We start from the raw sequence: 12,801 nt of genomic DNA, 5'->3' as shown, positions 1-12,801 counted from the left end.
GGTTTGAATCCCATCTCTGCCACTTTCTAGCTGGGTAATCTCAGGAATATTATTTAATATATTAAGGTGCCTATTCTCTGTAACAGGACAATCAGATTTCTTCACAGAGAAGGGGAGGGAAGGGTTAACACAGCAAGGGAGATGAAGAATCTTGGGCACCATGCCTAACAGACAGCACTTGAGAATGGTAGCCATCTAGTAAAATTCAAGCAATCTTATCTGAGCACCTTCCAGAATAATGGTGAGGTAGGGGAGACGGGGATGGGGTGCAAAGGAGATGGGACCACTTGTCCACAGACCTTGGGGTCAGTGAATTAAAGCCGAATCCTCAGGAACGGTATTTATTCCACACAGTGCAACACTGCCCTCTAGTGACAAAGAGGTAGAAAAGCTTTCAGAGCATGAGGCAAGCAAGGAAGAAAAATACATTTTTCCAGGCTCTAAGACAGTAAGTTCTCCAAATCAGAGAGATCATATCAAAGAATAATTTTTTCTCATGAGTCACCTTTAAAGCAGTGACATGGAGTATGAAAAGCAATATTATTAAGATTTACTACCAACCCAGAGGTTGTCACTTTGTTAATTATATAATATCTCAAATAGGAAAAACAGTAATTCTCTCTAGACATATTAAATGTGACACCTAAAAAGGAGAAAGTCTGAGTGTGCCAGGTTACTTGACATTATTCTGGTAGGACAGCACGGAGGTTTAAGATTCATGTATAACAGTTTGTAAACCAGATTTGATCACAGATTTGGTTAATGCAACTAACAAGGTCAAAACTTAAGGCTGAACTGGTATACAAACTTGGAAGGAATACTTACCATTTTTAACCTCTTTTCTCCTTGCAGAGCACCTAAGTGAGGCTAACAGTACCCTGGGTTGTTGTGGGGAGTAAATAAGAAAGAACACCGAAATGCCCAGCAGAGTGTCTAACACACAAGCAGTAAGTGTTAGCTGCTGCTATTTTTGTTGTTTCTGTTGTTCCAACTGCCACAGGCCCAAATGCAGGAAAATCCATAAGATAAAATAACTCCTTTTACTTTTTTGAGTTAAAACCAAGGCTTACCTAGTTTCATTTCCTGATGCATCTACCAATCAAATGTATCATTTTATAACAAGAACATCTTAGCACAACTTTGATGTCCCTGAGATTATAATGCTAACTGAAGTTTGGTAATAGTTTAGAATTCAGATACTGATCTTTAATAAGGCAGAAAGATGATGCTGTAATCAAAGCCGTCTGCAGAGACAAGACGTGTCACCATTTCTATCATAAACCTACTATGGTCGTTTTAGGCAGTCTCTGCCCATCTTCATTCTTCTCAATTAACTTCGATGAAAAACATAATACTTTAAATTGGAAATTTTTTATAATAATATTCCTCACTTAATTTTCATTTTTAACATAGTAATCTCATGTCCAAACATTTCCCATTTGATGATCACCGGGTAACCATGTGACCCCTTAAGCCAGTCCCAGACAACTATAATACATGCTTTCTAGTATTGTACAGTTCTTGTTTCAATATCCTGTAGTCACTTCTATATCCTGAAAAGGAAAAAAAGAAAAAGAAAACTGATACAAAGATATGTGATTACTGATGTCAAGGGTACATGCTAGAGAAGGCCAGGAAGCAAGTAAGTGCTAGAAACCCACGTTCAAGGGTCCCACGTGCCCCATGTGCAGAAGGAAGAATGTGAGCTACACACCTTGTCATGGTATGGTCCTAAGACAATCCAGCCACAGAATGTGTAACCCAGATAAATCATACCAGCACAAGCACAAAACCGAAGAACTTTTGGCAGTGAGGCCTGCATTGTCAAAATCAGCACCTGAAAAAAAGAACAGAATGGGTGAAATGAAAAAGTAGCTATTAGAACCCAAAGAATAAATGAGTCTCAAGTGCAGTGGCACTACCGAGTGCCGCATCCTTACATTATACGCCTGGAAATAACCCAGGTATCTGATGACTCCAACCCAAACCAAGAGCGTAGAGGTTCCAAGAAAAATGCTGCAGAGATCATAGTTTGTGAGATTCTAAGGAATGAAAAAAAAAAGGGAGAAAGAGAGAAATGAGTAAAATATTTGACTCCACTTAGCTTATTAACCTTACATTAAACCAATTAATAAAAAAAAAGAACTATCTGCCTCCCTATAGGTGATAGTAAGAGTTTTTTTTTTGAAGAAAAAAAGAAGAAAAACAGATATAATTCCAAATATTTGTGGTTCTCATTTTCTTTCAGCATTTCAATTGGTTGAACTAAATTTTTTTCCAAATAATACTCTGAAATAGAAATTGTATTTAGGTTGAACTAAATTTTTTTCCAAATAATACTCTCAAATAGAAATTGCATTTATCACTGACCTAGGCATTCGAGGATATAAATTAATGGTGTTTGTTAAGTACCAAACAATACAATTCAGCTGCTTTTGAAAGAAAACTCCAACATGATTTGCTAACACAGCTCCAGCTCTGAGGAAATTCTAGGGCTAGTTGAAAAGACAAACACACAAACATGATTCTCATATAATACGCTAAATGCAGTGAAAGACACAATGCCTAGCTCATCACAGAGGGACACCACAGACATGACCCCAGAGCAAAGACAGGCCTGCAGGACAGGCTGGGAGGAAGCTCCACAGGTAAGTGGACAAAAGCTGAACAAAGGCACAATGCTGACAAGACGTCCTAGAGGGGCAGGGTCAGAGCAGGGGCAGGAGCAAGAGGCAGAGCTGGATGATGATGACCCCAGGGGCCATGCTGCTGAGGGAGGCCGCTTCATCCCAAAGTAGGCCCCAAGAGGTAGAAAGGATGGTAACAGCTGGATAGACACTTCCAGAAAAGTCCCTCTGACAGCTGTGTGAATGGACCTCAGGGGTATGAAGTAGAAGATGGGAAAGCTGGTGAGGAGGCTGCTGTCACAGTTGGCCAGAGAGGAAGAAGCCTGAAGAAAGCCAGAGGGAGCTGGGATGGGAGAGAATTAGGCGTGTCAGGGTTAGGAGGTGTGGCTGGAGGGACCTCTGACCAACAGCAGAGAATGGACGGGAGAATAGTGCGGTGAAGGAGGAGTTAAGGCTTAGTTAGGAGATCAAATCAACTAAGTTATACAAAGGGTCAGGCTTTAGCGGGCAGTGTGACATTCCTGCCCTCACCCCATCCGTCGGAGCACCCAATGGTCACAGTTCCTCCCCACAAGCTCTTGACATGCAGGTTCAGGGAAGGGACTGGTTTATGGATAAGCTGCTCCTTTGGCAACTTAAAAAGAAAAATGAGGCCCAAATAACCAATCTTTTCAAGCTTAGTCACTATTCTGGAGCTGTTGCCAAGTTTCGTTCCATGGAACATCAGCTTCCTTTCCCTTCACGAGGAACCAAGCCAGGGGAGGCCTCACTTGTGCTGGTGTGAGAAAAGGGAAGACACGAGAATCAAAGTGGTCTCCAAAGGATCGTACGTCTTAAGATGCCTGTGGCCATCCAGGAGAAGATGAAGAACAGAGACTTTAAATGGGCTTCCCTCACCTTTGCTTTGATTTCCATTTTTAATATGGAGCCAATGATTGTCATTAGGTCGCTGATAATCACCAGGACATACCAGCCGTTGATGAACTCCCACTGGTCGGTGTCACACACAGGCCGCTTGTACTTCTCCAGGAAGAAATTTAGAAATCTCTATGGCAAACATTTAAAGAAGCGTTTCTTACAAACCACACTGCCCTCTGGAAGGAGAAGGCAAGTGCAAAACAGTGCTCTCACCTGTAAAAGGACATGACATTGCCTTTCCAACTTGCCAGATCCACCTCGAAAGTGGAGGTTACAGCACACACTTTCCCCTGTAATCTGAGTAAGCATTCAATTGTCTGTGAAGTTACCTCAAATATGAAATACGTACGCGGTAACTCCAGCAGGTTCTTGTCATAGCTAACACACAGTACATTCCAAATACTTTTCATATTACCAACACATCCATTCCAATGACAACCCAATGAAGCAGGTACGAGCAGCTCTATCACCCAGAGAAGGGAACTGAGGCACCCAGAGGCTAAGCCAGGATCCGTGTCCAGGCAGGCCAGCTCCAGAGTGCGTGCTCCAAATATGAGCCCCCTCACCTTGGCAGGGAAAGGACCTTAACTTTGCATTCAGAATATCAAGGGGATTGGGGAGCATGTAAGAGAGGTAGATATTTACAAAGGACATTGACAAAGGTCAGGATTAGGCAAAATCAAATGCAGACTACGTCCCTGCTCCACAAATGGTACTCTGTGGACTTCCAATTTCCCCTGACCCCAGTGTGCATTTGTACACATGCCACAGCCAGAATAAGATAAGTGGGGAGCGGAAGTATATATTCGTAAGAGCCCTGAGGGTAAAAAGGCAAAATGAAACTCGGGAGAATTTTAAAACTATTTTAAAAACAGAATAAAGTATTTTATGCTTCATTATAATCCATTTACCATGCCTCCCTGTCAAAATGAACTCTGATTTGAAGACAAAAGATGAAACCCACACATGCTATTACTCTGTTCTTCAGATCACTCCTGAATTGAAGAGGGACTTGTTATTCTGGAAACATTCAAAAGCCTGAGAGTTCACCACTGTGCATCTGTACATATCAGCTCAGTTTTAAGCAGGATAATTATCTGATCCCACCTGACATACTCAGAGCCTTTACTCACTTCCTACACCTCAGGCTGATGAATGCCTCATAGGGGGCAACTACTCAAAGGAATCTGATTTAGTCAAAGGTCTCCAAAAAAGGCAGGTGCACAATATCGGTGGTCCACTGCTTGGGCGAACTGAGGGCGCAGGCCAAGAGGGCAGGAAGAGAATGCGAACACACTCTTACCTTCCGTAACCTTAGAGCAAGAACAATGGATCTTGTACACAGAATAAGAGATGCCAAGCAAATCACAATGACAAATGCATCAAACACCAGGACATACTGAGCATTTTTCTGAGCTGAGGAATAAAACAGAATTCAAATGTTAAACACACCTTACCGGAGAATAATTTCCAAACAAAATGTCAGTGTGAAAAGAAGTTCAAACAATAAATGTTTTGTCTATTGTTAAAACAAAATGGTAAATATCAGAAACAAATCACACCGCATTCATTCAGAAGTACATATATAAGGCAAAACATTCCCTGATATAAAGCTATACATTTAAAAACATGTGAGCTGGGCCAGGCACGGTGGCTCATGCCTGTAATCCCAGCACTTTGGGAGGCCGAGGCGGGCGGATCACGAGGTCAGCAGATCAAGACCATCCTGGCTAACACGGTGAAACCCCATCTCTACTAAAAATACAAAAAAATTAGCCAGGCGTGGTGGCGGGCGCCTGTAGTCCCAGCTACTTGGGAGGCTGAGGCAGAAGAATGGCGTGAAGCCGGGAGGCAGAGTTTGCAGTGAGCCGAGATCGTGCCACTGCACTCCAGCCTGGGCAACAGAGCGAGATTCCGTCTCAAAACAAAAAACAAAAGCAAAAACTATGTGAGCTGCTAATAAATGCACTCAAATTTATATATAAATATTTACTGTAGAACAGAATTCAACAGAAAGTGATCCATTTGGGCTCCATTCAAAAAAAGGCAAAACTGCTGACCTACTTTGAGTTCTTTCACATAAAAGCAGAGACATCAAGTTCACCATTAATAAGAGAACAAACAAATTAAAACACCACCACTCAGAATCCCCACTTCTGCTTCTCAACCTCACTGTGCACTTTCCCAGGACATAGTGCCAATCTTATAAGCCTTCCCTGTACGTAGAGAAAATTACTTCTTGGAACAGAAGCAAGGAGGGGAGTGGTAATCAGATTTTTGGTTTGGAGCACACAGCAGCAAGAAGAATGTATGGGAAGGAGATGAATCTAACCTTAGTTTCTCTCAGACTTCATGGTAGTGTCTCCAATCCCAGCCCGGCTCTCTTCTGCCTCACCCCCACCTTCTTCACCCTACAGCCACACTGGTCTTCCTTCTTTCCTGCTCTCTCCTCAGGGACTTTGCACATGCTGATCCGTCTGCCTGGAACAGCACTTCTCCCACATGCATGGCTCAGCTTATTTATTTTCAGCCTCAAGTTCCAAATGAAAAATCTCCCATCTCAGAAAAGAATTCCTTAAATTCTCATCTCTATTAGCCCTCTCCTATATACTTTCATGGTTCTTGGTTACTACACACACCCAGAGCTCCTTTACTTTCCTCTGCACAACAGACACTGACCTTTCATTACATCTGCAAAGGCAGCACAGCATGGAGCACAGAGACAGTGTAGAATGGGAAAGAACATGGTCTCTGGAGCCCGACAGCCTGGCTCTGAATCTCAGCTCTGTACTCAGAAGCTGTAGAGCCTTGAGGAAGTTGCTTAACCCCTGTGCCTCAGTTTCCTCCTCTGAAAAGTGGGTAGAATTTAAAAATACCTACATCATAGGGCTATTGTGAAAATTATGCAAGTTCATATACAAAGAGCCCATGAAACAGCCCCAGGAAAATAACAATAGCAAACACTTAGAGTGGTTACTATTTTATCACTCAGTGTCCATCTTCCCCATCAAGTGACAGGCTCTGTGAAGCAGGGCCCATAGGTAGTTGCTATGGTTTGAGTTACTTGTCTCCTCCAAAACTCATTTGAAATTTAATCCCCAATGTGACAGTGTTGAGAGGGAGGGCCTTTAAAAGGTGATTGGGTCATGAGGTCTCTGCCCTCATAAATGGATTAATCCACTCATAGAGTTACGGGTTATCAAGGGAATGGCTCTAGTGGCTTTTTAAGAAGAGGAAGAGAGACTTGAGCTAGTATGCTCACCCCCCTTACCATGTGATGCCCTGCACTGCCTTGGGACTCCACAGAGACTCCCAACCAGCAAGAAGGTCCCCACCAGAAGTGGTGCTCCGACTTTGGACTTCTCAGTTTCCAGAACTGAAAGAATGCATTTCTTTTCTTTATAAATTAGCTAGTTTCAGGCACTCTGTTACAAGTAACAGAAAACGGACTAAGACAGTAGTGTTGAATACAGCACCTGTGCTTAGTATAATGCTTCAGTATACTTTCAGATTAATGAAGAGAATCAAGCAGAACATAAGACCACTGAATAATCTAAGTTAGAACTTATGTTGGTCTGAGCTAAGTTGCGGCAGAGTGAAAGAGGGCACAGAATCGTAAGAGATGGAGACAGTCATGGCCTGGTCTCTAACTGGACTTGGGGAATAAGGAAGAAGGACAACCAAGAATGATTCCTGGTTCCCTGTCTTGGGCAAACTGAGTTTACTCTGGATATTCATGACAAGAGAAGACTATTCAGTGGCAGTTAAAGCCATGGGAGTGACGGCCCCTCAGAGAGACCACTGGGAAGGACAGCGTCGGGGATGGGGAGCAATGTTTGAGAATTAGAAAAGGAGATGAGCTCAGGAATGGGATGGAGCAGAAAGGCCAGAGGAGAAGCAAACAGAACCAGGGACAGGTGACCCTCAGAGAACAGACTGCGGTCAGAGTCTTCCACAGCAACACCTCTGCAGAGACAGCATTGAAGAGAAATGCCAGAGTGTCTATGGACTTAGTAATGCAAAGATGTGGGTGACACTGGCATGAGTGTCTGAGGGCAAAGCAGCTCCTACGATGGGTGGCGAGCAGAGACAGCCAGCTGGTAAATGCAACTCTCTGAGCAAATGATTTCATCTTACTAAGCTTCAGATGTCCCACCTACAAAATGGGGAGGGCAAGCGTACTGGTTCCTGAGGCTGCCATGAGAATCAGGTGGAACAGTCTGTGTGAAGTGCTTGTTAGAGTAGTGCCCAGTGCCTAGCACTTACATTTATCCTTAGCCATTTACACTCAAGAAAGTTATCTTGAGGTATCATCTAATGGGTAGGTAAGAAAACAACTTAGCTCTATCATAATGCAAGACTTTTTTTCCCCTTGGATCCATGGAATGGGGCAGAGGAAACAGAGGCAGCTCTTGGGAAGATAAGACGGAAAATCTTATGAAATGCAAGGACAGTATCTAGTACCTTCCTTTCTGACATACAACTAGAACACAAATCTCTAAGATAGTTTGCACTGGACCTTGTTTACAGATGGGAAAACAAGCAGGCTTAGAAACAGAAACCAGTCCTCCTAACAGAATCCAGTATAGGATTCTGTTTTTCTTTGAATTACTGAGAAGACTAGTTCTATGGTATGCTAAAAATATGTATTTTATGAACATCTTGGCCAGGCACGGTGGCTCACGCCTGTAATCCCAGCACTTTGGGAGGCCGAGGTGGGCAGATCATGAGGTCAGGAGTTCAAGACCAGCCTGGCCAATATGATGAAACTCTGTCTCTACTAAAAATACAAAAAATGGTCGGGCGTGGTGGTGTGTGCTTGTAGTCCCAGCTATTTGAGAGGCTAAGGCAGAAGAATTGCTTGAACCCAGGAGGTGGAGGTTGCAGTGAGCCAAGATCGTGCCACTGCACTCCAGCCTGGGAGACAGAGCGAGACTCTGTCTCAAAAAGAAAGAAAGAAAGAAAAAAAAAACCATCTATATCACCCATCACTGGGGAATCCCGCCAAGAAGGAGTCCCCCTAATTCCTCCCCAAGCCCCTCATCTCCAAATTCCTATATTTATGAAACCAAGTTAAATGAAGACATGGCACATTTAGAGAGGGGACTTGGGAGTCACAAAAGGCAGCATGAGGTTTGTATGTGAAAATGGACATTCACCTGCATTTGCTTCAATATGGGTAATGACAAAGGAGAGAGGAGCCTGGGGGTAAGCGTGTGGGTGTGAATGAGCCTCTGAACTGTTAGAAACAGTGTAAGTGTCCCACCAGATGTCGCCCTTGTCCTTGTCCACTTCCCCCAAAGCCAAGGCAATCTCAATCCACCAGACAGCTTCATATAGAGGAAAAAGTCCATTTCCTAAGATGGTTTCCAAACATAAGTTTTTTAAGGCTTTCACATCACATCATCTTATTTTAAATTCACATTCTCCTAGTGATAGAACCTGGTTTCTTAAGACACAGCTCTAGGAGAATATGTAAATCCTAAAGAGCTTTTACCCAGTGGTCTAGGAGGCTTGTGTTTCTCCTCATTGGCCACAGGAGGGGGCTAGAGATACTCTCTTCTGAGCACAAGCAAGGAAAACCCCTAACGTTGCAAAGAGGGCAGCAGGCGGAAGGAAAAACTCACTGTTCTGGAAATGCATTTGACTGACTAGCTTGGAAATTTCCATCATTTTGATCTTTATAATGATATTCCAAATCACATATTTGACAAAGGTTAGTTTCTTTTCACAGAAAATTGGCAACCTATACTTGGACTTAGAAAATATGCCCCTGATCTCTGCGTATCTGTAAGAGAGTGGTGTATGCTGGGGAATAGTAACCACTTTTTAACAGAAACTGAAACTATAATCGGAGGCTTAAGTCAGTCAGTGAAATTATTGAAACCAAAACTTCAATCGTCAGGACATATTATACATCTGAAAAGCAGCAGGCCACAAATCAAATATACTTTAAAACAAATATAAAACAGGAGCCACAGGTATTTTATATTTTATTTCATTCTGATAACCTGGTCAAAAGGAAAGTCATTTAAACAAAATTTGCATAATAAAAACACTGAGCATCCATCATTAACATCATCCCAATTCTTTACTGAGCAAACAGAACAGGTTCCATAGGTAGCCCATGATATTTTATTTTATTTTAATTTTTTAATTTATTTTACTTATTTTTGAGACAAAGTCTCACTCTGTTGCCCAGGCTGGAGTGCAGTGGCATGATCTCGGTTCACTGCAGCCTCTGCCTCTCAGGTTCAAGCAATTCTCCTGCCTCAGCCTCCTAAGTAGCTGGGATTACAGGCGCATGTGTCACCATGCCCGGCTAATTTTTGTATTTTTAGTAGAGACGTGGTTTTGTCATGTTGACCAGGCTGATCTTGAACTCCTGACATCAAGTGATCCACCCGCATAGGCCTCCCAAAGTGCTGGGATTACAGGTGTGAGCCACCGTGCTCAGCAGTAGCCCATTTTAAACATGTGGATTAAGAGATGTTTTCTGAGCAATGACTGAGTAAATGACTCAGCATTTGCAGCGGTTGCTGTCTGGGCTCTGAAGGCCCTGATCCTTCCCCACTGTCCAAGGCTCAGATCAAAGCATACCTTCTCCAAGAATCATTTCTTTTCCTACTCTGCCCCACTCAAACTTATTACCTTTGCTTTTTTTCTCCTCATACTTTTTGTATGTATACCCTTATTTCTCTCCGTAACACATCACAGATTTTATAAGCACGTCAGTCTCTCTCACTAAGGCATTTTCTTCCTTTTCCCGTAATGCCTAGCAATTAATATGTGCCAACTCTTGTGTTCAGTGCTTTGCTTTATATACTAATTCATTTAATATTCAATATCCTAGAAGGTAAGTTTAGGCTGAGTATGCCCTATCCAGAATGATTTGGGACCAAAAGTATTTCAGATTTCTTTTGATTTTGGAATACTTGCATTATACTTACGGGTTGAGCATCCGAAATCCAAAAATTCAGAATCCAAAATGCTCCAATAAGCATTTCCTTTGAGCTTCGGTCATGTCAGTGCTCAACTGTTTCAAATTTTAGAGAATTTTGATTTCAGATTTTTCCGATTTGGGATGTTCAACCTATACTATTACTCTCATTTTACATAGAAAGATACTGAGACAGACAGGTTAAGTAACTTGTACAAGATCACAGGCACAGTAAACAGAACTGGGACCGAAACCCAGGCAATCTGGCTCCAGAGCTAAGCTCCTAACCACTGAGTCATGCTACCTCTTCTAAGAGGTGTATAATAAACATTTGCTGAATTAAACAAAAATACAAGGCTTTGGGATATTCTTTACAGGATCTAATGCTCAAGAGGCGGTTTTCTTCCTATTACCATGCAAACAAACCATTTAAATACCCCAAGCCACAAAATAAAGTGTTAAAAATCATCTATAATTCCCATGGGCAAGTATATAGCATACTTACTAGATCCAAATATGTTCAAGTCTTTACATTCTTCAATTTTGGCATCACTGTCAAAATAGATTTTGATTTTGCCACTGTGAGCTTTATTGTCAAAGATGATCTGGAGACACAAATGTATAGCGAGATTACAACACAGAAGAAAGTATAACATGTTAGATCAAATCTGCTTCAAAAAAAAAAATCACTGGCATCCAGTGTACTGATCCAAAGAGATTTACACAGGCCAGCAAAATGGCTGACTAGAATTACTTGACACTCATTTCCTGCACCCCCCACCACACACACACACACACACACACACACACACACACACACACACAAGGGACCAAAATAATGAATAAACAACTATATTTTGACTGAAATCACTGAAGAAGTATACTGGAGAGCACCAGGGTAGCAGGAAAATCCTGTGGAGCATGAAAGCCCAGGACAGCAACATAGGAAGGGGAGCAAGGCACCCTGCCTCTGCCACACTGTCTCCCCAGCCAGGATCAGCTTAGAGCCAGGGGGATCTCTTTGGATAGGAAAACGTTAGGCTAGAGACTCTGGTGGTCCTCATTACGGCCACAGAATGCCAGCAGTCATTGCTACAGGAGAGCCCTCCAGTCCTCACAGGCTTTGAATCCAGTCTGGAGAGGTGCCGGGAGTTCATACAGCCACGCTGCCCCAGAGTGGAAGCACACATTGTGCACTCTTCACCTCTGTGACCTAAGCTGCTATGGCATGACACCATTTAGAGACCAGATGCTAACAGAGTGTGTTCTGCCCTGGGGGGCCAGTACTCATTGTCTCTCTCCATCCCTGAAGTCCTGCCATTATTCTACCATGCTCACAAAGGTGCCTGCAACACCATGACACTGGCTGCCTAGAGCCTAGACCTGATGGAACATCTGAGACCCTGACATCTGAATCCATGCAGCACCCCTTCCTGCCCCTGCCCCTGGGAACAGGCAGAACTGCACAGCAGGAAGCTGCCAAACAGCTGGCTGGTGTGCTGTGCTTGTGCACACTTGGGCCACACAGTTGGCTGTCTCTCCACACAGGCCTGACAGCCAGTTCAGCAGTAACCTCGCATCTCTAAAGAGCCTGCCTCACAGCCTACTGGCCCCACCACAACCATGCACACCTGGCCTGACAACCAGCTGGGCAGCAATTGCCCCTACCCAGTTGAAGAGCCTGCCACACAGCCTGCTGCTTATCATGTATGCACATGTCCAGCCCGACAACAAGTCTGGCATCCCTGCCTCCAGCAAAACTGTGTCATTGCTGTTAAAAACTCCCTCAGCTTAGGCCACTGAGCCAATCACAGACATCACTGACAAGGAGTACAACTGAACAAACTGCATGGACACCATACTACTGAGTCTGCCCAGAACCAAAGCCACTATACCCAACCAACACCCTAGGGCCCATCTACAGGAAAAAGTCTATCCCTGTGAAAGCTATTCCATAAAATTGGAAAAAGCAACTATTTCACTAGATGCATAGATAACAATGTAGGGACACAAGAAATATGAAAAGGCAAGAAAACACGGCACCCAAAAGAACATAATAATTCTCAAGTAGCAGGCCCCAAAGAAAAGGATATTCATTAAATGCCCGAAAAATTCAAAATAATGATCTTAAGAAAGCTCAGTGAGATATAAAAGAATACAAACAATTCAATGAAACCAGGAACATAATTTATGATTTGATTGAGAAATTCAACAGAGAGACATAGCATAAAAAAGAACCAAACAAAAATCTTGGAGCTGAATTATTCAATGAGTGAAATTAAAAAATTACAATTGAGAGCTTCAACAACAGACTAC

General features: G+C 42.9%; 1 protein-coding gene across 1 annotated transcript in view; it reads right to left on the bottom strand.

Annotated features, from left to right (window-relative positions):
• MCOLN2 (mucolipin TRP cation channel 2) overlaps nucleotides 1-12,801 on the bottom strand; it is a 73,514-nt gene that overhangs the window by 10,461 nt on the left and 50,252 nt on the right. Inside the window, exons 7-11 of the mRNA XM_004026057.4 lie at nucleotides 10,991-11,090; nucleotides 4,849-4,961; nucleotides 3,525-3,674; nucleotides 1,941-2,042; nucleotides 1,715-1,837 (exon numbers count right to left, since the gene is read on the bottom strand). Of these exons, the coding sequence (XP_004026106.1) occupies nucleotides 1,715-1,837; nucleotides 1,941-2,042; nucleotides 3,525-3,674; nucleotides 4,849-4,961; nucleotides 10,991-11,090 (588 nt within the window). The remainder of the gene's footprint in view (nucleotides 1-1,714; nucleotides 1,838-1,940; nucleotides 2,043-3,524; nucleotides 3,675-4,848; nucleotides 4,962-10,990; nucleotides 11,091-12,801) is intronic.

Source organism: Gorilla gorilla, chromosome 1, assembly GCF_029281585.2.
Source record: "Gorilla gorilla gorilla isolate KB3781 chromosome 1, NHGRI_mGorGor1-v2.1_pri, whole genome shotgun sequence".
Taxonomy (NCBI): Eukaryota; Metazoa; Chordata; class Mammalia; order Primates; family Hominidae; genus Gorilla; species Gorilla gorilla.
Note: the sequence above shows the minus strand (reverse complement) of the source record. Positions and strands in the feature narration are given on the sequence as shown.